This window comes from Zalophus californianus, chromosome 3, assembly GCF_009762305.2.
Source record: "Zalophus californianus isolate mZalCal1 chromosome 3, mZalCal1.pri.v2, whole genome shotgun sequence".
Classification (NCBI taxonomy): Eukaryota; Metazoa; Chordata; class Mammalia; order Carnivora; family Otariidae; genus Zalophus; species Zalophus californianus.
In genome coordinates this window covers 160,515,928-160,539,880 of record NC_045597.1, presented here as the reverse complement: position 1 = coordinate 160,539,880, position 23,953 = coordinate 160,515,928, and the positions used below count along the sequence as shown (strand labels likewise).

General features: G+C 42.9%; 1 protein-coding gene across 4 annotated transcripts in view; it reads right to left on the bottom strand.

Annotated features, from left to right (window-relative positions):
• Positions 1-6,840: 6,840 nt before the first annotated feature.
• AOX1 (aldehyde oxidase 1) overlaps positions 6,841-23,953 on the bottom strand; it is a 79,181-nt gene continuing 62,068 nt past the window's right edge. For 3 of the 4 annotated variants that reach the window (XM_027589610.2, XM_027589611.2, XM_027589613.2), the window contains 9 exons: positions 20,483-20,578; positions 18,041-18,169; positions 17,252-17,326; positions 15,770-15,822; positions 14,438-14,552; positions 11,244-11,309; positions 9,287-9,475; positions 8,415-8,582; positions 6,841-7,453 (listed from right to left, as the gene is read on the bottom strand). In XM_027589610.2, coding sequence (XP_027445411.1) covers positions 7,403-7,453; positions 8,415-8,582; positions 9,287-9,475; positions 11,244-11,309; positions 14,438-14,552; positions 15,770-15,822; positions 17,252-17,326; positions 18,041-18,169; positions 20,483-20,578 — 942 coding nt within the window. In that variant the 3' untranslated portion in view covers positions 6,841-7,402. The remainder of the gene's footprint in view (positions 7,454-8,414; positions 8,583-9,286; positions 9,476-11,243; positions 11,310-14,437; positions 14,553-15,769; positions 15,823-17,251; positions 17,327-18,040; positions 18,170-20,482; positions 20,579-23,953) is intronic. The other variant, XM_027589612.2, reaches the window with a different exon arrangement.

Below are 23,953 nucleotides of genomic sequence, written 5' to 3'. Positions count from 1 at the left end.
CCTCCTTGTTTTTCTCATTTTATTACAGGAACCAAGATAAAGGTGAATTGTCCCCTTTCTGTGTGCATAGGACCCACAGCCTTCCTGAAGGGAGGATTCCTCCCTGAGGCAATGAGACAGTCCAAGGTCACACAGATGGGGTGTCACTCCCTCTGGACCACCTCCCCTCACATTTTTACGGAAGTATAACTTCAAATGGTAATATAGAAATCCGGAGGATAAAAGAACTTGAGAAAAGGGAAACTTTTCTTCCTATAAAAGGGATGAAAACCTTCACCTGTGATCTTGGTCCTCTAAAACCCTAACCCATGGCTCAGGCCACTAAAGAAGCCCCCTAAATCCATAGTTATTCTGAACTTGTTAACATATACTCTTACTTGAACTAGGCGAATCCTGGATTTGCTGCTTCCTGCACCTTCTGCGGTGGTGACGGTAGCTCCAAAGAGAGAGCAGAAGATGGGCCCCAGGCAGGCGGGGACAGAGATGTGGTTTCAGAGTTTGGACAATGAAGCTGAGCATTGCTTTCACTACAGCAGTGGTTTCCCGAAAAAAGAAAAATGCATTTAGGTGATTATAATAGCAATTACTTTGACATGAGTCTAACTAGTTGAGTACATATTAAAGCCGAGCCGTCACATAAATGATTTTGAATTTGAGTGTGGTTACCTAAAAATAAAATCTTTTATTACTTGGAATGAAGAAAGCCATTTCCTCCTCCAAACAATCTTGTTAAAAATGTATTTCAGGAGTTGAAATGACCTCTATTTATTCCTATGTCCTTTTCAGTTTACCAGCTATTATGGTTGGTCAAATCATTAACTCGTTACCTTCCAATCGCGAGGTTATGTGTGATTTTATAAAGATCCAGAGGATATAAGGAAAAGTCAAAGCAGACCACCTCGAAGGCAAGTCATTCAATAACTTCACCGGAGTGTAAGCTCCATGAAGGCAGGTAACTGGTTCCCAGTGCCTAGGACAGGGGAAGCTTAAAAATACTGGTGGGAGGAAGAATGAGGATAATTAAGCTTTCCCCCAAATGGTCAGGCTGCTGAATGCACGTGAAATTCACTGTACCTCTCAAGGGGAGAATCAGAGAACTTGAATGTGCCCCTGAATGTGGTCATCTGCCTTCAGGAGGGCTCTGAGGAGGGTGGAGGGCAGACATTTAAACTTCTCCTGGGGTCTGTTTCTGCACTGAGGAGTCTGCTGTTTTTCCTCTAATCAAATCCTGTCTGCTATGCTCCCAATCCTCTCATTTCCGCATCTTCCTCTGCTACCCCCATTTTCTTCCTGCCTTAAGCCAAGTTGAACTTCGATCTCAATGTAGTTCTTAAACAATGCATAATTTTTCCGCCCTGGAATAAAATTTCTTCTTATAATCAGCAAGAAAACCTTCTTGGGTCAGTGAAATGGAACTAAATCATGCAGACACAATGCATTCAGGTGCATTTTTAGGTGTTAATGTATTTGTTTTTAAATTCTAAAACAAATGCTTATTTTTTTAAAAACAATCAAAAATACAAAAGTGTATAAAGCATAAAATGAAAAAACTCCTTCCCAATATTCACTTTTCAGAGTTAATGATTACCAGACTCCTCCATATACATACAGAATGTCCCCCCCCCCCCCACGCGTTTACATACATGAATTCTTTTTTGTTGGTTTCTAAAAAGTGAAATCAACTATTCATACTATTTCAAATTTTGCTTTTTTTCAGGTTACTTAGGCTCTCTGTGCCTCAATTGCCTCGCCTGTGAAATGGACAAAGAGGCTGTACCTCTCTCGGGGTTGTTGTGAGGATGAAATCAGCTCATACATGTAGAGTACTTGGAAGAGTGCCTGGCACCTAGTAAGTTCTTAATAAATGTTACCTTTTTTTCTTTTTTTAAAAACATTTTTAATTTAAATTCAAGTCAGTTAACATATAGTATATTATCAGTTCCAAGGGTAGAATTTAGTGATTCGTCAGTTGCCTATAACACCCAGTGCCCATCACATGATGTGTCCTCCTTAATGCCCATCACCCAGTCCCCCACCCCCACCTCCCCTCCAGCAGCCCTCAGCTTGTTCCCTGGAGTTAAGAGTCTTTCATGGCTTGCCTCCCTGTCTTTACCTTGTTTTTCCTTCCCTTCCCCTATGTTCATCTGTTTTGTTTCTTAAATTCCACATGAGTGAAATCGTATGGTATTTGTCTTTGTCTGACTTATTTTGCTTAGCATAATACCCTCTAGTTCCATCCATGTTGCTACAAATGGCAAAATTTTCATTTTTTGATGGCTGAGTAATATTCCATTGTATGTATACACCACATCTTCTTTAGCCATCCATCTGTGGATGGACATCTGGGTTCTTTCCGTAGTTTGGCTCTTGTGGACATTGTTGCTCTCAACACAGGTGCCCCTTTGAATCACTATTTTTGTATTCTTTGGATAAATACCTAGTAGTGTGATCACTGGATCATAGGGTAGTTCTATTTTTAACTTTTTGAGGAACCTCCATACTGTTTTCCAGAGTGGCTGCACCAGCTTGCATTCCCACCAACAGTGTAAGAGGGTTACCCTTTCTCCGCATCTTCGCCAGCATCTGTCATTTCCTGACTTGTTAATTTTAGCCATTCTGACTGATGTGGGGTGGTATCTCACTGAGGTTTCGATTTGTATTTCCCTGATGCTGAATGATGTGGAGCACTTTTTCATGTGTCTGTTAGCCTTTTCATTATTGCCGTAAACTCTCCTCTATTAGTTCACATTAATTTGTTTTCCATTTTTCACTATCACAAACAATGCTGCAATGAAAACTCTTAGGCTTTAACGTGGCACATCTGAGCAAGTATTTCTGCTGCATAAATTCTAAGAACTGGAATTTCTGGGTTGAAGGGTAAGCATGCTGCTAGGTCCAACTCACTCATCTTCCAAAATGTGTGTGCTAATATGGTGAATCATGTATGAGAGGTTGTCTTTTCCCCCACAGCCTTCACCAACACTGCGTATTATCCATGCTACCATTTTTCAAATATGTGGGGGAAAAGGGACAGTCCAAAATTGGCATTTCTTATTTTTAGGTTTTTTTCCATCTTGGTATACATTTGGTGAATATTTGTATTTATTCTTCTGTCGTTTGTTTTCTATTAGGTTTTTGACTTATCAATTTAAAGAATTTAATTATATACAGTGGATATTAACCATATTCTGCTATAAGTGTCCAGATATTTTCTGCCAGCTTGTTAACTGTCCATTGGATTTCAAGTATCCTGCATCCTGGAGGATGGGGCTCCATCCTCCCAAGCCTCCTAGCTGGCATTTCTCTAGGCCATTCCATTGCTCTATCGGAGCAATATCCATTGCACTTCTGAGTGGTACAGATGTGAAAAGACCAGTGGATCACAGGTCACACTCTCACCCCGTTGCTGTAGAATAGCTGCCCTTACTTGGCTGTAAACTGGTCTGAGGCAGTGTTACATGGGGATCTTACGAGGGTGCACGTAACATTGCACAGGCCCTTAGGTGGTAATGGCTAAGGCCGTACAGGCAGGCAAGGCAAACCTTTACCCAGAATGCGTATCTATTTCTGTTAAAATAAATCACTGCTCCTTCCAGCGTGGAGTTGTCAAGTGTGCCCCCCAGGGGCTAACTGGTCTCCTGGGACAATGGTGCTAACTTGGGGGCTAGTCCTGGCTTGTGTTGGGGCAGGTTGCACATTCAGCTGTGGCAGCAGCTACGTGGAAGCATAGCACCCAACCCTGCTGTCATGACTCTTCCCACGCCCACCGTGTCAAGCAGTGGGGTGACCAATGGCAGAGATGGCTAATGTCAAATGCCATTTTGTGTACATACTTTGTTGTTTAGTGCCTCTTTCATGGTGGGAGATTTCAACTGGAACTGGGATTTCTGGGTGGGACTGCTGAGAGGCCCAACTAACTCACTTTCCAAAATGTGTGTACAAGTCCAACGAAGCCTGCAAAAGGAAGTCTGTTCCCCACAGCCTTCACCAACATGGTCTCAGGCAGACACAGCAGCAAGTGTTTTTGATGCAACTTCATAATATCCAGCCAATTATTTTGGCACAATATCTCATTCTGAAGAGTCAGATGAACTTATTTTGTGAATGGAAGAAAGGTAAGTTTTCCACATTGTTTTTTCTAAATTTATGTAGTGAACAGTTTATATTTCTAATGTGCAATATCAACATTTTGACACGTTGTGCCCATTCCCATATACCCATTCATGAGCCTCTTGCCCCCCGTCTTCCAATCTTTCCCCTTCCAGGTCCTGCCCAGCTGGCCAAACCATTTGCTACTACACATATATACCCTAACCTCGGGCCACTCTTTTTTCTACACAGAGTGGATAACCAGGTGCACTACCCAAAACTCTGCCCATTGGGAGAATTTCCCCTCACCGCCTCTGAGTGGGTCTGTAGTGCAGTCACTGCCCATATCTGGCTTGTATGCACATACTGATTTGTGAACCAAGCTTGGACTTTTTTCCAACCAACCCATCTGTGAACCAAGCTCACTTTCTCCTTCTCCTTCAGCTTGTCATGAGGGGCCTCTCGCCCCACCACGTAGCCATTTGTATGACCTGCAGGAGGAATGCCGATGTAACAGCAGAGGGTAACTGGGTTCCTTCTGGTCCTACTTGTGCTTGATTCTAGATGGACCACTTCCATCACACCTTCTTGCTTCTGGGATTGCTTGATTGCATTTTAACAACACCTTCAGGTTATTTGTGTGCATTTTAAAATTTAAGAAGCACTACATAGTGGCAGACAAAAGGAGGGATGGGAGTGACAGCATCTCTCAGGCAGAGGACCAAGGCCCCAGAGTGAGAAACAGAATGGGGAATTCTGATGACAAAAATGGGGGTTGTGAGACAACACTGGAGAGATAGTCTGGGGCCAGATCACAGAGGGAACATATGCCACCTTAGAGACTTGGGATACTATTCCGGTGCAATGAATAGGAAGCCATTGAAGGGTTTTAAGCAAGGGTGTAACATAATCATATCGTGTGTGTGTGTGTGTGTGTGTCCATAAACTTATACATAACTTTCACTTTAATCTGAAGAATGGTTTGGAAGGGAAGCAGAATGAATGCAGGACAATAATAAGGAGACTACCACATAGGTTAGAAACCACGGTGGCTTGGGGACGCCCGGGTGGCTCAGTCGGTTAAGCGGCTGCCTTCGGCCCGGGTCATGATCCCAGGGTCCTGGGATCGAGTCCCACGTCAGGCTCCTTGCTCAGCAGGGAGCCTGCTTCTCCCTCTCTCTCCCTCTGCTTGTGCTCTCTCTGTCAAATAAATAAATAAAATCTTTAAAAAAAAAAAAGAAATAATGGTGGCTTGGAACTAACATATCAGCCATGGGAATAAAGAGAGGGAGGCACAGATGCAGGAAATTTCTCCGAGGTAGGACTGACAGGACTTCATGCCTGAACAAGGGCATGCACCAAGAGAAGGGGGCATCTGGGATCACTCCCTCACTTCTGGCTTAGCATCTCGGGGATGGCTGTACTGACAAGGAGGTCTGTTTGGGACCCATTAAGTCTGAGGTGTCTTTGAGACACATCCATGTGGCAATGAAAGGCAAACACGAAGAACTGTTGCCATCTTAACTTGGCCTTGGGACAAGAGTTCTTGAGTTGAGAGTGTGACAGGGAGAAGGTGCCATCCATTAGGCTCTAGTATTTTATACTTCAGTGTAGATATTTTTTTAATGCAAATGGAACCTTCCAGTGATTTTTGTCCTGCTGCTTAGCCCCCATTGAGGTCTTGTCACTGAAGTCCATTGGGAAGTCCATTGGGATAAATTTCTTATGATTGTCACAACTTCTCAATCTTTCCCACGTTTTGTTTCTCTCCACATGCTTTTATTTTTAAATTGAGATGTAATACACATACCATAAAATTCTTTTAGAGCATGCTATTCAGTGGTTTTTAGTATATTCACAGGTTGTTCAACCACTACTATCTAATTTCAGAACATTTTCATCACCCCAAAAAGAAACCCTGTACCCGTTAGCAATCACCTCCCCACTTCCCTCTCCCCCTCACCCCTCAACCCCTGGCAACCACTAATTGACTCTCTGTTACCATGAATTTGCTTATTCTCAATGTTTCATATAGATGGAATAATACAATATGTAGCTTTTTGTGTCTGGCTATTTACATTTAAACAATGTTTTCAAGGTTCATCCATGTTGTAGAATATATCAGTATTATCATTTTTTTGTATAGCTGAATAATATTCCCTGGTATGGATATACCACATATTGTGTAACGTATTTTGTTATCTGTTGATACAGCTGGGTTGTTTCTACTTTCGGTTATTATGAATAACGCTATGAACGTTTGTGTACAAGTCTGTGTGTGTACACGTTTTCAATTCTCTTGGGTTTATATACTTAGGAGTGGTCATTTGGTAAGTCCATGTTTAACTTTTTGAGGAACTGCCAGTTTTTTTCCAGTGTCTGCACCATTTTCATTCTTCCCAGCAATGGATAAGGGTTCCAACTGCTCCACATCCTTACCAACACTTACTATTATCCATCATTTTGATGATAGCCATCCTAGTGGGAATGAAATGGTTTCCATTGTGGTTTTCGTTTGCATTTCTTTACTGACTATTGCCTTCAAGCATTTTATGTGCTTACTGGCCATTTATGTATCTTCTTTGTGGAAATGTCTGTTCAATTCCTTTGCCCATTTTTAAATTGCATTATTTATCTTTTTATTGCTGAGTTGTAAGACTTTTTAAAATACATCCTGCATAATACATCTTTATGAGATACATGATTTGCAAATATTTTCTACTATTCTGCGGTTTGTCTTTCAATTTCTTGTAGTATCTTTTGAAGCACAAAAGTTTTCAGTTTTGATGAAGTCTAATTTATCCAGTTATTTTTTCTTTAGTCCCACAGATGCTTGGATACAGTGCCTGGATCCATTTTGACAATAAAAGGAGGCTGATAGCAAATGGGGACATATGAGAAAATGACAACTTTTCAGTTCACACTACTAATAAAATTATTTAGAAAATTGTCTTTCACTAGACAGTGTAATTTCTGTTGGTGGATACAAGCCAAATATGAATCACATACAAATCATCATCTTCTATTCCATTCATCTGGGTGGATTTAAGAAACAGGGTAATGGAGAATATCATTCTAGAGGAAACCAGTTAGTATCTGTGCTATTTAAAATATGATTTCTAAATTGCTTAAGCCTATCTATCAAAATCCAAACGGAACATTTAAAATCAGCATCATATAAAAGCAATACTCTGTGAAATGGTTTCTAAACTCTGAGTGTTTATCTTTCAGACCTAGCGTCTTAAAGCACAAAGACTGGAGAGACTGCTATGGCGGAAGAGTCGTCCCACTTCCCCAGAAGTTTGTATTTGATTCATATGGGTACATTCCAAGGAACATAGGATCCAGGTTTGTCTTTTGGGATCTGGAATAAAAGAACAAATGTGGACGTTTGCAATTTGGAAAACATTTGTGACAGGTGAAAAATAGCATAAAACAAAACGAAACGAAACGAAACGAAACAGGATAAAAACCACGCAGAGGACAACCAGGACAAAGTGAGGCCTCAGAATGACAGCATGAGGAGGGTGTGAGGGCCGGACGGGACTGCGAGGCAGAACAGCTACAACAGTCATCATTTCACACTTGAAGGGGACAAATGAAAAGTGGAACTAGTCTCTGTGTTCCTCCATAGTGAAGAGATGATCCACGGGGCTGAGGACAAGCTGTAAGGGGTAGCACACAGAGCCAGCACTGACAGAAACGGTAGGAGGGGCTCTCCCCTCAATATAGGGAATACCTTGTATACAGTCGGAGGGGTCACTGTCAACAGCATGACTTTCTCCCACAGTTCAAGTCTCATCACTGAATGTGACCAAGGAGAGCTGAGAGGTTTGCTCCGCAGGGGTGTTGATGCATGAGGGATTCTGCTCTTGGGCTTGGGCCAGAAAGGGCCCCTCCCACTCTCCAGTTCAAATCAGGAATTACACACACTTTCTCAAGTATCTGACTGGATAGAGTGGGACAGACTGTTGGCGTGGCCCATATTCTTGGCCTGGGGGTCTTAGGTTCAGGAAATAGTTCCTGAACTCCCATTCCTGACCAATATATCCTGGGAAGGGAACAAAACCAAGGAGGAACACGTAACTGATGAAAGAGCAATGAACCTTCATTTTCAAGTGGTGTAGAACTGAGCCCCGCTGTAGGGCAGGCAGGACCAGGCTGATGAAAAACTGCACTCTAAGGGTCAGTCTGCTCTTCCCATGTTCAAATGCCCTCAGGATCCCTGTCACCTTTTTTTCCACGGGAAAACACCGTGGTGAGTTAATAAAACCCGACTGCAAGGACAGGGAACAAAAATTCAGAATTTTATGAGCAGATCATACCATTTTTGTGAACTTATCTTCACAGGCCATTCTAATCTTCTCGGGTGTCAGGGGACTATTGAGCTTTAATGGTCCAAAGAGGCCTCTCTCCTGTCGGGCTGCATTCACCGCATCATGAATGGCAAAAAACACTGAACATCCCAGGAATATCCCAGACTCTCCTAGACCCTTGAAGAGAAACAAGTCAACCAGATTATGACTCTCTCTTTGTACCTCTATGTATATATATGTATATGTGCATCTATAGGTAAACATGTGTATAGATGCCTATATAAAATGTTCTTATTTTTAAAGATTTATTTATTTCACAGAGAGAGAGAGTGTGCACATGTGTGGGGGGGGGAGGGGGAGAGGGAGAGAATCCTCAAGCAGACTCTCCACTGAGAGTGGAGAATGGGGGGCTCAATCCCACACCCCATGAGATCACAAACCAAGTCAGAACCAAGAGTCAGATGCCCAACCAACTGAGCCACCCAAGTGCCCCTATAAAATATTATTATACATGTAACTTTTTTCTTTTAAAAAAGTAATTTGATATTTTAACCTAGTATTCTCATTCTTAGGATTCCTGCCTAAGGAAATGATGCCAAATGGAGAAAGCAGACATAGGTATGAGATGATTATTGCAAAACAAAAGATCAGATACAACCTGATGGTAACAGTAGTTCATGTTAGGCTCCAAAATTTGAAGTATTTAAAAAAAGTTGTAACAATGTTAAATTAATTTAAAATTAAAATATTTAATAGGGCCTTTTCTTCTATAAGGCTGGTAAAAACCTCAAACAACCAAGAAATGAAGGCACCTCCCCCAGCCCCCTGCACAGATATCACAAATCACATAAACATGCATTTATTTATCAAGCACAGCTCACCTTCGATGAATACAGGGTATTTGAGCTTTGAGACGGAGGCAATAAAGAAATGTGCAACTCTGTGGGGATGTCACAGATGGCAGGGATTTTATATTGGTTTGGACCACGAGTATACAGGACACCCTGAGGAGAATAATGCAGCTCCTCGATTGTATAAAGTCCCATGCCTTGAATAAATGCACCTTCAATCTGGGGGAGGGGGGAAGAAAAGAATTTCCATATATGAGAAAATACAACCAACAGGAGCATTTCAACTTCATGCTGTTTATTTGAATTTTTAAAATACAGCGCAAGAGGGTTTGCAGCATGTCCTGGAAGATGCCTCTGAAAGTTTACTTAGAAGTTTACCTCATTTCTGAACATCTTATTCGGTGCGCAGTTCAAAGGCAAAGAACTTGACTTTGAATCTCAATTTGGCAGTGAAAGTGTAGCCCTAGAAGAGGCCTCAAATAGCCTGTGGCCCAAAGGCCCTCCTTTTTCGGGCCATGAGCCAGAAGGAACCCTCTGACCGATCTGTCCATAGCCCCCAGCACACTGACAGGGCTTGGAGAGTCCCCTCACCTCACCACAATCCTGGCTCGCAAGTGGGCGTGGCCTCTCATTCCTGGCCCCTGTTTCCTCACTTGTTAGTTATATGAACCGTGTGCTCTCCGAGCTTCCTACACAGCTTTAAAACGCTCCGATTCTTAGATGTCAGCATGTGGACAAAATTGGCTTTCCACACATCTTCCTGACTTCTGGGTCTCCTCTGTGTGCCATTTTCTCCACCCCACCCTCCGGCCTACCTTGCGTCTATTTGCGGGGAGATTCTTCTCTAACACAATGTTAGATGAATCTTCCTTTTAAAAAGCCTAGATGACGCGCCAGGCCACCATCACCTCCACCTACTAAGGCAGGCGCCTGTCTCTGGAGCGCCTCCACCAACCCAGCCCCCTACTGGTCTCTGCCTGCAGCCACACCTTCCATTCCACTGACGGGCACGCAGGCACTCACCACCGTTGTCATGCCCCTCTCCCGCCCCCCATTGCCCCTGAACACAGAGCAGGCTGGATTTCCTGTCTTTCTTTAGGTCCTCCACTCTCCTCCCACCCAGAATGCCTTTTCCTGTTCATTCCCTAAACCTGGGGCCTCCCTGAAGCCTGTTTTGACTTCTTCAACCCACCCACTCTTCCCATTCTCCATGAACACGTGTCATGATTGGAGAGTACCTCCAATTATGTTCTAAACTGCGGGTAGTTAGCTGAATTGCCCACAGGTAGGAGACAGGAAAGGAAAGTGAGTGAAGCTTCCAGGTGAGTCCTGACTCATAGAATCACAGAGTACATGCTTCTCTTAAAAAAGGGAGCCAACTGACTTTTCCTTGTGGAAATGCAGCGCCAGTGTTGGCAAATTTTCTGTGTTTCCAAGAAACACTAGCCATTTGAATACTTAGGTAACACAGCCGGTGATTTTTTAATCTTGTCAATTATTTCAAATTTATTTATTTTTATTTCATTTTATTATGTTATGTTTCAAATTTAAATAAAAGAAAACTGTGGGCAAAACAGGCTACCTATTATTAATGGCTACTGCTGTAACTGTTTGATGTTATCCCAACCCGACAGAAGCTAGAGCCCATTGTATGCCCAAGACTTCACACTTAGCCTCCAGTCTACTTCTAATCCCAGAGGTGTGGGGCGCATTCTGACACCTCGAGGCTTGCTTCTTCTGCCTCCCTCAAGCTCCTCAGTCACAGACTGCATGTCTCTTCAGAAACTACTTAAAACATCTTTGTTTCCTTCCCTTTTTTTAAACAGTAAGAGATTTGAGTTCTGTGGCTGGCCTGAATAGATGGATTCTGACTTACAGGGGTAGAAAACTACCATGACGAATAAGCCAGACAGAATGTTTTCCCTACAGACCCCCACAGCGGTTCTGGCTTTTACAAATGGGGTTGAGGCAAAGCAGGTACACATACCTGGCCTATGTCAAGGGCTGGATTTATGCTGCAGCCTACATCCATAACAATGTCTGTTCTGATGTTCTGGTAATAAAAAAGAGCAAAAATGTTTATTTTAATGAGTACAACTTAGGAGAGAAGGCTGAGAAACAGTTCCTGCCAGGGTGCCATTGGTATAGAACATTTTTGGGGCCACAATACATTTCAGGAGAAAGAATCAACAAAGATTTTATTGGGTCACCAGTCTATCTTGTATAACTTTCAAAATTATACACATACTCAACCAGCTTAAGCACTGATTTTTTTTTTTCTTCAGAAACGAGAGAAAAATATTTGACTTTGTTCCGGCTGAGTGATGTAACTTACTGAGTTCAACCCAGCGCAGCAGACATAATCTATGACACAGAAAATGTTTACAGCCCTCATGATCCTTGTTGAAAAGCTCTGTGGCTACCATACAACCCAACATCCAGAGTCCAGCTGGCTGGGTGACGTTGACTGAAGGCCAGAACTCAGGGTGCATCAGCCAAAAAGTCTCCAACTGTTATCTGCTGTTGTAGATTCTTCATTTTGAGAGCAGAGGAAAGATAAGTCTAAAGCACAACTTGGTGACCAAAAGTTCCTGATAAGCTACAAATGAGGACTATGGCAGGCCCAGCCAGGTTACTGGTAATACCTTTGCTCTCCAGCAAGTCTGTACCTTCTTTTACTTGACATAATGACTTCTGCCATGACAAACAGATTCTACTTACAACTATTAATGGAACAAAGGAAACCCAAGAGTTTTCTTATTTGATTTGGGACTTTCATCTAACATTTTTCTTAAGAAAATTAGAGAGTGATCCAGAATGTTTTATTACAATAAAATAATAAAACACCTTTCCTCTTTAAGGACATTATGAAATGTAAAGTTCTCTGTGACACCATTTAGCAAGGCTGGCCTTCTGGCAGACCAATGGCCTCCATTACTGGTGAGGGGAGGTGCTCTCAAGTCTGCAGTGTTAGTAAAAGTTTTCGTTTGTCACTGTGTTTTGTTAGGGCTGAAGAGAGCATTTCTAGGTTGCGGTAGCCAGCCTCCAAGTGGCCTATGACGATCCCTGCATGCCGGGTTCACATCCTGATGGAGTCCCCTCCCACACTCTACCAGGGTTAGTTTGTGCGACAGACAGGATATATGGAAGTGCTAGCACATCACCCCGGTGTTAGGGTATGAAGGACTGTGCCTACTGTCTGGGTGCTCTCTCACTTGCTCACACTCTCTTGTTCCTTTGCATCAGTCCCTCTGGGTTTGGGGGCAGCTTGCGTGTCCTGAGGACACCGAGACATCCCATAGAGAGGTCCTTGTGCTAAAGAATGGAAACTTCTGACCAAAAGCCAGTGAGAAACTGAGGCCTCCTGCCAACAAGCAGGTGATGGAGCTTGGATCAGATTTTCCAGCCACTGTGGAGCTTTGGGAGGACTGCGGCCCCCCTTGACAGCTTGACGGCAACCTTGTGAAATGCTGTCGGTTAATAAATATTTGTTATTTTCAGCTGCCAAACTTGAGAGTAATTTGTTACCCAGCAATAGATAAGTAATAAATAGATGTAGGTTCAAAGTGAGGGAAATTTTGTAGGAGTAAGAACAATTCTAGGGGCGCCTGGGTGGCTCAGTTGGTTAAGCGACTGCCTTTGGCTCAGGTCATGATCCCGGAGTCCCGGGATCGAGTCCCACGTTGGGCTCCTGGCTCAGCAGGGAGTCTGCTTCTCCCTCTGACCCTCCCCCCTCTCATGCTGTTTCTCTCTCTCTCTCTCCCTCAAATAAAATCTTAAAAAAAAAAAGAACAATTCTAATAACATAAGGAGAATGACTGAGAAAGAGGCCTCAAGAGGCCTCCAGGGAGGGCCCCTGGTGGCATGTTACATTATAGCCCTTTACTTAGGGGTATACCTAACCTGAGCTACAGATCTAGCTTTTTTGAATGTATCTGATAAAAAGACCTTTTAGCACATCTCTTAAGATTGTTCAACTAAGTTATAAGAACACACCTTAGAATTTCATACCAATTATTCATACTAATTATTACCTTGTTCTAAGATCTTAACAAGGCCAAGGCATATACAGATAAAGAAAACCCAAGTGATTAGGTTTTCACCAAATTTTTCTTTGAGGGAGAAGGTGATGTAGAAATTAGTCAGCCTGAGAGAACTTTCTACTGAACTAAAAGAGGACAGCTACTCTAGCACAAAAACCACGCTTAGAACGACCACTGTTTTGTCCCAGTCCAAGATTCCTCAAAAGTGGTCTGGTCTGGCTTAGAATCTGAACAAACCAGATACTTTACCAGGCAGGTCCAAAAAAGGCATATACGGTTTCAAAGATTAGGCTGACTATAGTTTTAAAAAACATACATGCCAGAGACCTATTAAATGAAAACTTACATCTTATCATAATCCAAGATATAGTCACAAAGTATGTTGGGAAATACAAAGACCTTGAGCTTGCTTCTGGGTAGGTTTTGGGACAGATTCTCACATGACAGTTGTGAGGGTATCACAGTCCCATTGAATGTATTAATGATCATTTATTATTATAAACAGTGGCCAGTAAGTAGCTTCACTGTAGCTGGGTCCCCACAAGGACCCAGATAAAAGAGGAGAAACTCTCCTTGAAACAGAAGTGCATGTGTCTGTGTGTGTGTGAGAGAGAGAGAGAGAAAGAGAAACTGTGCGTATCTCCTCATTGCATCCCTTAAAAGCATAGGGATGCCCTTAAACTCTCTAAAAAGCAGGATCTAGCTAGATAAAAGATATCAAAAGCTGGCCACTAACTTCCCTGGATTGGTCCTTGGTGCTTGTTAGCAGGTTATGGATGCTTACAAAATCCTTCAAAAATGTCATATGATGGCATTTTATGTAAGAGTTCAGGACTGCTGGTTAGACCAACAGTCTACATGAAAGCTCTCTTTAAGCTGTGTTTCTTCCTTGAAGTGGTTTCTTTCCCGATTCCATTTAAAAAGGCCAGGAAAATAAAGACAAGAGGCCGCCGGACATTTTCCATGGAAGCAACCACAATACCAAGGCAATTGCTGAGCTTCTAATTTTTTTCTGGTAACACAGAGAAACTATCCTTAGCCAAATACATGGTGCTCCTACGGTGCTCAGACAGATGTCATGTGTGGAATTTAGGTGTATCTGAGGTACAACTTGAAGACCTTCCCAATTGGTACTGACCTTATGAGCGCCTGTCAGGCAGTCTATTTCAACCTCGGAACAGGCAGCTCCATAAACAAAATATTCAAAAGGATGGCCTTCGCCTGTTTCCCAGTTCATGTTTGACTCATAGCCCCTGGAAGAAACAGAATTCTTGAGGAGCGTTGTTAAGTGACTCAGTCCCCTAACTGCAGATGCTGATGATTAAACAGATCCATGAGAGGCTGTGTTCAGTTTGCATGTACTTGTACAATGATGTGCCAGCATGTAGTGTGTGCGATAAATCTGTTGAATGAATATATACTTCTTTCTTATTAAATTTGCTTTGTCTGATAAAAACATTCAATTGCTCCTCACCAATGAATGACTCCTTATGCCTGGAAGTTAGGTGCTCACTCTGTGATTACCCGATCTATTACTTTTCGTTAATATTGAATCATGTCATCCTACTGTCATCAGGTTTGGGGAATTTCACCTGCATTTTAGACCAAACACTATTTCAAGGGTGCACATTCGCCTGTTCGTCTTCCTTCCGGCTCCAGGATTCAGCCTTCTGTTTGCAAGATCAGGCCCCTGGCTCTCATTCTTTGCTACTTCTCTGGTCTCCACGCCTGCTCTGTTCCTCACTCTTCCTCAAGGACACCAAATGGATGTCAGGGTGTAAGAGACGCGCAGGCCAGCAGCTTGCCCGCACTTTCTCCCCTTCTCTCCTCTGCTTCCCTAGGCCTGGAGGTGGCCGTTCAAAACGCTTCTCACACTTACTCCTGATAGCCGACCAGTGCCCTGAGACTCCCTGGAGAACTAGCAGCATGACAAATCAGTTGAGACTTTCTGATTCACCCTGTTCTCTGATGGCTTTCATTTTCCATTAAAATAATCTGATAATCATTTTCCAAAGTAGGTGAGTGACAACTGTTCAGCGTCTTGACAACGTGCTTATTGTCATGTTTCTTCTTTTTTGCCAATCTAGAAGGTGTGAAATGGTGTTTATCTTATTATGGGTTTAATTTGCATCCTCTTACCTTCGTCTCTTAACTTAAGGATACGCTAAGTTTTCAACAAAACATCAGCCACTGCTGTGGGTTCTAAGCACTAATCTCAGAGAACCCTCCAGTACCGCTCAGTAGGATTCAAATCATCAGCTCAAGCCGTATTTTATTTTATGTGCCTATTTTTCCCAACAGAAGCCTCTCTGGGCATTTGGATTAACTAGAAGCTAAATGTTGTATATAACAGTGTGTTAATAGAAGGTCACCCAAATCAATTTCTTTCCAAAATTGCAAATGGAAGTGAAACTCTTCCTCAAGCAACAGCTGCTATTTTTCATAGCATGTGACTGAAAGGACTCTTTACCTGAAGTATCCAGTAGCTGAAAGACTAACGCTTTCATCAAAAGCAGCTTGTGCCTGGGAAATAAGAGCAAAGATGATGCGATGATGATGTTTCAAGAAAGAATCGTTTGTGGCTTCAATCTTCGTTTCGCTCTAGGTGAAATTCATCTAAATACTAATAACCAGGAAGAACCAAGATTAAGGTATTCCTTTCTGCATTCTCTGCCCTCACGAGCACTTGCCATCACTGCCGTGAGTAACAGCACATGTTCGGGGCCTGTGACGTCCCGTGACTGCCCAGGTACGTACTGCCTTGCGTAGTCAGGACTAGAGCGGCCCACAGGTGTTCTCCTGATGAAGAACCTCACTCAGTCTTCTGGAAAGACAGCCTATCCACCGGGAATGTTTCAGGAGACAATGAGGTGGCTGGGTGTTTAGTTTTAGTACCAGGTATTCATTGGTCTTGGGAAAATGGCATAATTTTGGTACATTGTACCACTGACATGGTAAGTTCTCCTGACTCTGCAGTGCACGTAGTTGACTAATAGACAGAAAAATGGGGGTTAGGTCCACGTCCCCAAGTCCGAGAAAGGAAAAGGTGAGGAGTGCAGCAGAAGAAAGCACGCTGAATGGTAGCATCTCTGCGGGCAGACGCCTGGCTGTCTTGCACGTTATCTCTCTTCAGTCAAGCTCTCTCTGCCTTTCATTGGCTCGGAGAGCACAGGGCAGAGAGCAGAAATAAAGATGCCCCAAAAGGACTGAGAGCTCCCACGAATATGAATTACAGAATGAGTCCTAACTCTGTGGAAGAGCAGGACCCATTTCTAAGGAGGATTCCCCAAATGCTATTTCCCCTGACCGATGCTTTTAATGTGACATCCTCAGTCAGCCTGACACACACTCTCAGCTTTTACTGACATCCATTCCACACCATCTGGTACTTTATAACCTATTACTTTAAAAGTGTGCTAGTTGACTGCAGAATGTTCGTTTTCTCTGCCAACGGGGTTGTAAGTACATCGAAGGAAGCAGCTGAAATTTCCACTGCATTTAGTGCCTACTACTGGTTGAATACATATCCAGTGGCTTGGTTTCCTATTTCTAAATGAGTGCTTATGTGATTTTTTTACTTTTATAGAAGGATTGTAGTGTTGGCTTTCCGTTTAGGAACGGTGGGACCCAAAGGAGAACAAAGAGACTTACAGCTATTATCTAGAAAATACCTGGGATCCATCGGAAGAAACATTAATTCATTCTGGCTTAAAAACAAGGGCTTTGGGTAGAAAAACAATCTTTCTCTCTAATGGAGAATTTTCCCAGATGCAAGAGTTCCTCTACCATATTATGAAAACGTTTCCACGTGCAGAGAGCCAAAAGGCCTCTACTTATCGTTATGTACCTGTAGTACCTTTTAAAGTGCCATTTCAACTGATATTTAATTCACACATTTTTCCTCCCTCCTTTTTTCCCCAACATAAAACACAAAAGTAACAGTGATTCTCACCCAATCCTTCCAGGTGCCTTGAGGATTCTTGCTGATGATGGGTTCAAGGCGTTTTAGAAGAGTCTGACAAGCATCCTAGGGATTATTTTTTAATTAAAATTATTATCATAATTTCAGGCAAACACTAATTTCAAAACCGTAAGATATGTGTCATTACAGAGTTTGTTTAGGAGGCCCACAGGACACAGAGAAGGTAGAGACCGACCCTTTAAGAGGCGATGTGAAAGGTTTCCCAGGGGTGGGGTTGAAGTGTGAGCTGGTCTTGACGATGAACCGTCTAAGTTGGGGGGCCTATAATCCGTGCTAAGAAGTCAGGACTTAACAGAAAAACTGATGGCAAACCCCCGACCGCTGTTTTTAAACACAGCGTGGTCAGTTTTATTTTGTGGGAAAGCTCACTCTGTCAACATGAAGCCAGAGTGAAAGGCAATAAAACTCCAGTGGAGAGACGGAGCCTTGTAATGGTCCTGGCAAGAGGTGGGAGTCTGAATCCAAGCAGCGATACTCCCAGAAAGTGGATGTCGAAAGACACAGAGATATTTCTGAGTGGAATGGAAGGATCCATGAGATGTCAGGAGTGAGGGAGGAAAGGAGATGGATTTCCAGCTCAGGAGAGCAGCTGGTTATTGTACCATGTACTGAGCCTGACGCTGGGGGAAAGCACGGTTTTCACCAGGAGGGTGTGAGAAGGAGGTAAGAACTGGATTAAATCTCAACATCTTCTGAGCTCCACCCATGTTCCTGGCCTGGTGGGGCTAATGATTTGGATGCCATGGCAATGATTTTTACCTTTACTGCCAGCCCGTTGAGATCGGCCACCACGGAACCTCCAGAGATGTTTGTGTTAGGGACAGTTTCTGTGCTTGTCCCACGCAGGTGGATATTAGACATTGGCATCCTTAATTCACGACTAACCACCTGAATTTTAGAGGAGAGATTCTTTTCACATTACTTTGTTTAGTCACAGACCTGTGCATATACCCACACAGTAGCCCATGTGTGAGCCCCCATACATGCAACAGGGACAGGCGGGTAGAACCATGAATTCCTCCAGCCACAAAAAGTTCTTTTCTAAAGACCCTGTATAGCTAGTCTGGACCCTAAACCTTAAGCACACATTCTTGTTTCTTTGACTTTCAGGAAAAGGAGGCAAGGCCCCAAGTCAACACAGAAGGAGATGCTTCACATCTTCATGAAATCAACACCTTGAGGCCTTTCCTACCACCTCACTCTGCAAAATTCTAGCAAAGGCTCTATAATCAGAAAAATGCAAATCAAGGCAATAATGAGATATTATCCTTCACAGCTATTAAATTATCTAAGGTTTTTAAAAAAGCCATAACGGATAAAGTTGGTTAGTGGTGTAATGAAATGCATACTTTCTGGAAAACAATTTGGTAATAAGTGTCCGTGATTTAAGATACACTCTATGACCCAGGAATCCCATTTCGGGAAATCTATTTTAAGAAAATAGTCATTAATTTGATGACAGGTTTACATACAAACATATTAACTGAAGTATTCAACAACTGGGGATGGTTAAATAAATTATACATACATCCACAAGCAGCCATTAAAAAGCATGATTGCAAAGAATTCTTAACCACAGGAGGAAGTGCTCACTCTATATCAGATAGATAGGTGGGAAAAAAAAAACAAAAAACAAAAAAAACCAGAAACAAGCACAGGGGAAAAAAAGAGAGAGAGAGACAAACCAAGAAACACACTTTTAACTATAGAGAACTGATGGTTATCAGAGGGGAGGGGGCGGATGGGTTAAATAGATGACAGGGATTAAGGATGCACTTGTCCTGATGAGCACTGGGTGTTATATGGAATTGTTGAATCACTATATTGTATACTTGAAACTAATATTACCCTGTATGTTAAACTGATATAACTGTATGTTAACTAACTGAAATTTAAATAAAACACACACAAAAAAACAGGATACAAAAAATTATATAAACAGCATGTTAGCAATTTATGAAAAAAGAAAGACCTCAAAACAGTGCTTATTGCTAACTGGTGAAACTGTTCAGAGTCTTTTTAACAATTTTTTTTGCCCCTTCCAAATGTTTTAAAATCTTTAATATTACTATTCTTCACAAAACAGAAACAGTACCTAAAAATTAATCTAAAGGGAATGAGTCAAAAAACAGGTAGACTTTGATTAGAAATATCCAATGTGATTAATATTATCAATTGCTCCGAGTCCTAAAAAGGGCGAGAAATGCAATACATCAGCATCTACACATCTTATTAGCCAGCAAAGGTTTAAAAAAGACAACTCACTTGTTAATACTGGTGTCCCCCTCTTTGTGAAAGTTTGAGAGTCTCTTGGTTTTTACAAAACACCTACATTGGTACTTGTTTTTGCTCACTGAAATAAATCTGAAGAGGATTTTCACTTTTAATAAAAAGGTGAAGAGCCAAGATAGCGTTCAGTGTTTGCTTGGCAGCAGAGGGCTGCAGAAGCAGCGCTCACCCCCAGCAGGGAGAGCAGAACCCCAAGCTCCTGCCCGGGGCCACACTCAGCATCTCAGCATCAAGCTGCCAGAGCTGTGAACTGCATCTGTCACCATCTGTGCTTTATCTCCATTTATGTTGTGCGTCCATCAGCAAATCAGAAAATATTGAGAGGTAATTTTGGGGGGTCTGGAAAGACTCAAAAATATTTTCATATAAATTTTTTTTTTCGATAGAGAGCACAGATAGGCAGAGCAGCAGGCAGAGGGAGAGGGAGAAGCAGGCTCCCCACCGAGCAAGGTGCCTGATTCAGGGCTCCATCCCAGGACCCTGGGATCATGACCTGAGCTGAAGGCAGACGCTTAACTGACTGAGCCACCCAGGCACCCCTATTTTCATATAAATTAATGGTAATTACATCTTTGCTTTATGCCATTTTGGTTTACAAAAGGTTTCAAAGCAATGCTCTGTTTGCAGATGGTGGGAGAGACCTGCTTACCCAAAGGAAAGCAACAAATAAAGACACAATCTTCTATAGCAATAAGACAACCTGAGACTCTTCTGCCACGTTCTTTTAGGACATTCAGTTACAAAACCGGCTGGTTTACTCAGTTTCTATTAACAGCTTAACAGTTTAAGCTGTCAAAGCTAAAATCTCATATCTTTTTCATTTTGGAACAGAAAATACACATGCTTGGTTTCTCTCTCATACACACAGCTACAAGCACACATCCAACTTAATCCAACTAGTTGCATACTTACCTGAATCATTTTAGTGTGGACGCCCTGGCCCATTTCGATCCCACCGTGAGTCACCAGCACAGACCCATCCAGGTAAATGTGAACCAAGGCAGCAGCCTATCCAGAAGAGATGACAAGTGTTTCCATGATCATTTGGACTGATATTATCACGTCTCATCAATTAAAACATTTTCTCTGGAGAGTAATGTATAAAATTGTCAAATCACTAACATAACAATAAAAAAAATTAAATAAGTAGGTGAAGAAATAAGCAAAGAAGTAAAAAAGTGAGTGAGTGGGGGTGCCTGGGTGGATCAGTCAGTTGAGTGTCTGCCTTCGGCTCAGGTTATGATCCCAGGATCCTTGGATTCAGCCCTAGTCTAGCTCCCTGCTTAGCGGGGAGGCTGCTTCTCCCTCTCCCCGTGTTCTCCCCTCCCTTCCTGCTCGTGTTCTCTCTCGCTCTCTCTCAAATAAATAAAATCTTTAAAAAACAAACAAACAAACAAACAAAGAATTGTCAAATCACTATATGGTACACCTGAAGCTAATATAACACTGTATGTTAATTATACTGGAATTAAAATGAAAAACATGTAATAAACTGTTCTAAGCTCAAAGACATACAGAACAGGCCATGGACAGAACCTGACCCACTCTGTCATTTGCCAACCCTTACTTTAGTAGTTTAATGTTAACCAGATGTCAGCATAAAAACTGTCCTCAAAAACCAAATATGTGCTGCACTGTCAGTCTATTCTAGAAGGTATTAAAAAGTACCAGATGAAAATAAATAAATAAATAAATAAATAAATAAAACAAAATATTTTCCCTGGGAATGATCCCTTCCTTTTCATCTCCTGCTGAAATACGCATACTTTTCCCAGTGCCCTGAGAACACTGAGCAGAGCCAGGTCAGTGCTGGGGCTTTGAGGCTGGGGCAGGACGACCCTCCTTAAATGCTATTTCCTCATAAGGACATTTGAGGATCTCCTAATCCAGAGTGGAACAACAATCTAGGTTTGGGGTTTGGTTTTTTTGTGGGGGGGGGGTCAGTTGTAAAATGCCAAGTTAAGTGCAGATAGGTTGGGGCAGGGGAGAATTGTTTACATGAACACATAATCCCATAGTTGTAGGTATGACAGAGAGAAGCAAAAACAAAAACCCAAGTAATATGGGACAGACAGACATTGTTTGCTGCAAAATGAGCCAAGCCTACCCCAAATTATCCTGGCACAGAATTATAGGGCTTTAGTTGGAAGGGAACCTGGAAGTAATCTTATCTAACTGTATAGCTCCCCACAGGGACCCAGAAAGAACTAAACTGCTAACACAGAATTAAAGGCTGCTGTAATCAGAAACATCCAGACTCTAGCTAAAAATGTTTTATAATCAACACCAATGTGCCTTCTTGCAATTTTGTCCATGCTAGACTAAGGGGGATGAAGATATCCCAGGAGGCTGCAGAAAACAAGGACGGCCTTTTCACTTTGCGTCTCCAGTGTAAGAGTAGTATTAACAGCATGTGGTCCTAGCGAAAATGCCCCAGTGATTCCACTGCGGTTCAGGAAGCCCTGCAAGGCACACTTCTGTAGTTGTTCAACTGGGAAATGCCAACCTCATAGGTGTGGTCTGGGCCAGCAAGGGGTGACTTAAAGCTCTGTCAGCTAGTTTCTTAATATCTAAGCTTGTAGGCAGCATGGCACAAAAATCTAGGATTTGTAAAGGCAGGGTCTTCAGAAAATTCTAGTAACAAGCTAATAGGTATACAACGAAGCGAAAATTTTAGTAAACTTTCATTACTCAGATTACCAATAAACAACCCTGGTCATAAGCGAAAGTCAATGAAATCACATGACAATTACCAGATACACCCAAGGAATGAACTACATTCCTTGATCGATTCTCTGATGACCAGAAGGACCTTTATTGCCACTTGTGGGCCATGAGCCACACTTGGAGGACTGCCTCTTTACTGGTACCCAAAGGTTTACATGACTCCAGTGAAACAGAAGCTTCTAAGACACTGACAGTGAAAATGGGCTCAAGTTACCCCCAGCAGGTGTACCCTAGGGATGTATTGGTCAAATAGGGACATAGGGATAACCTTTCTCAGCCTGAAGGAGAATCTTAGAACCTTGAGGAAGGCATTGTTGCCATGATAATCATGCCCAAGATCCTTGGGAGGATGGAGCAGAGTGTTTTACTGTTTGTTCACTCATCACTCCTGGAGATATCATCTTGTGATCCCGACCATTTGTTCTCAAAACAGTAAAGCTAGGGAGTGGCATCCCCTACAGAGAGCCTAGTGCTGGCTGCCCCAGCTGCTCATCAGATGCCCAGGGATGGCTGCAAGGGCTGCTCCGGGCTCCATTCTCCACCACTTTATTGCTCTCTGCTAGAATGGAAGCCCCCTGAAAGGAAGGGCCATGTCCTAAGGCATCCTTGGAATGCAACATAGTATCTCACACATAGTAAGTGCCCAATAAAAGTCTGATAAACGAGTTTACAACAGCATAAAGATTTGATCTGTTTCTGAACTTTTAAAGTCTGTATTGGCCCCCTTGGCTCTGCAAGCAATTCAGAAGTTGCTTGTGGGAATTTGTAGCTGCCACATGCACCGAGCCACAATCACAGTGGCTTGTGCAGTTCCTCCATGGCGTGACCCTGCTGGCCACGGGGCTCGGCCCGCGTGGGACTGCTGAGGAATTTGTTCCCTGTGCTGCTGCCATCCCCTCGGGGCACTGAAAATATCAAATTTGGTTCAGTTAAGTGGCACCACCGGAGGGTCCATTGTTACTGCCACAAAGCAAAATTCTGCAAAGCTTCATCTGTGAAATCGGCACGACTGGAGCATGAGAACAGATGGTTCTCCGACACAAATCGGGGACCTAGTCTGTGAAATCTGAATCATCCAGCAGGGGCTGCCGGGGTTGGTGAGCAGTTTGCTTGTGTTCCACAGATTCCCAAAATGTCTCAGGCACTGGAGCATTTGAGTTTCCACCCTGTGTCGGGCACCATGCTAAGGTACTGGGGATGCAGAGTTTAATTAGGTCTTGTCTGCTCTTCCATGTCCCGGCGCTAGTCCTTAAATACATCGGAGGGGAGGTATGCGTGAGCCCCACAGCTGTCGAAGGCACAAGGGCTGCCCCTGCTCAGGGAGATGGCACGGGATGATGAAGACATGTGACCAGACCATCTCAAAGTCCACTCCTCATGTTCTGTGGCTTAATAGCTGGATGTCCTTGGGCCAGAGAAGGAATACCTATGGGCTTCAGGTTCTCCTTCTATAAAACAGAATCATACCTACCCAACGAAGGTGAAGTGGGGCATTACGAATCCCCCAGCCTTGGGCCTTCTAATATCCTTCCTAGTTCTTTCCCTCCTCTGTTTGGTTTGCTTCGGGATCACCTTTTGGCACACGGCTTCCAGGGAGCAGCTTGACTGATCGGACTCCTCGATCCGGCCCCACACCAGTGTTTCCAGCATGGCCAC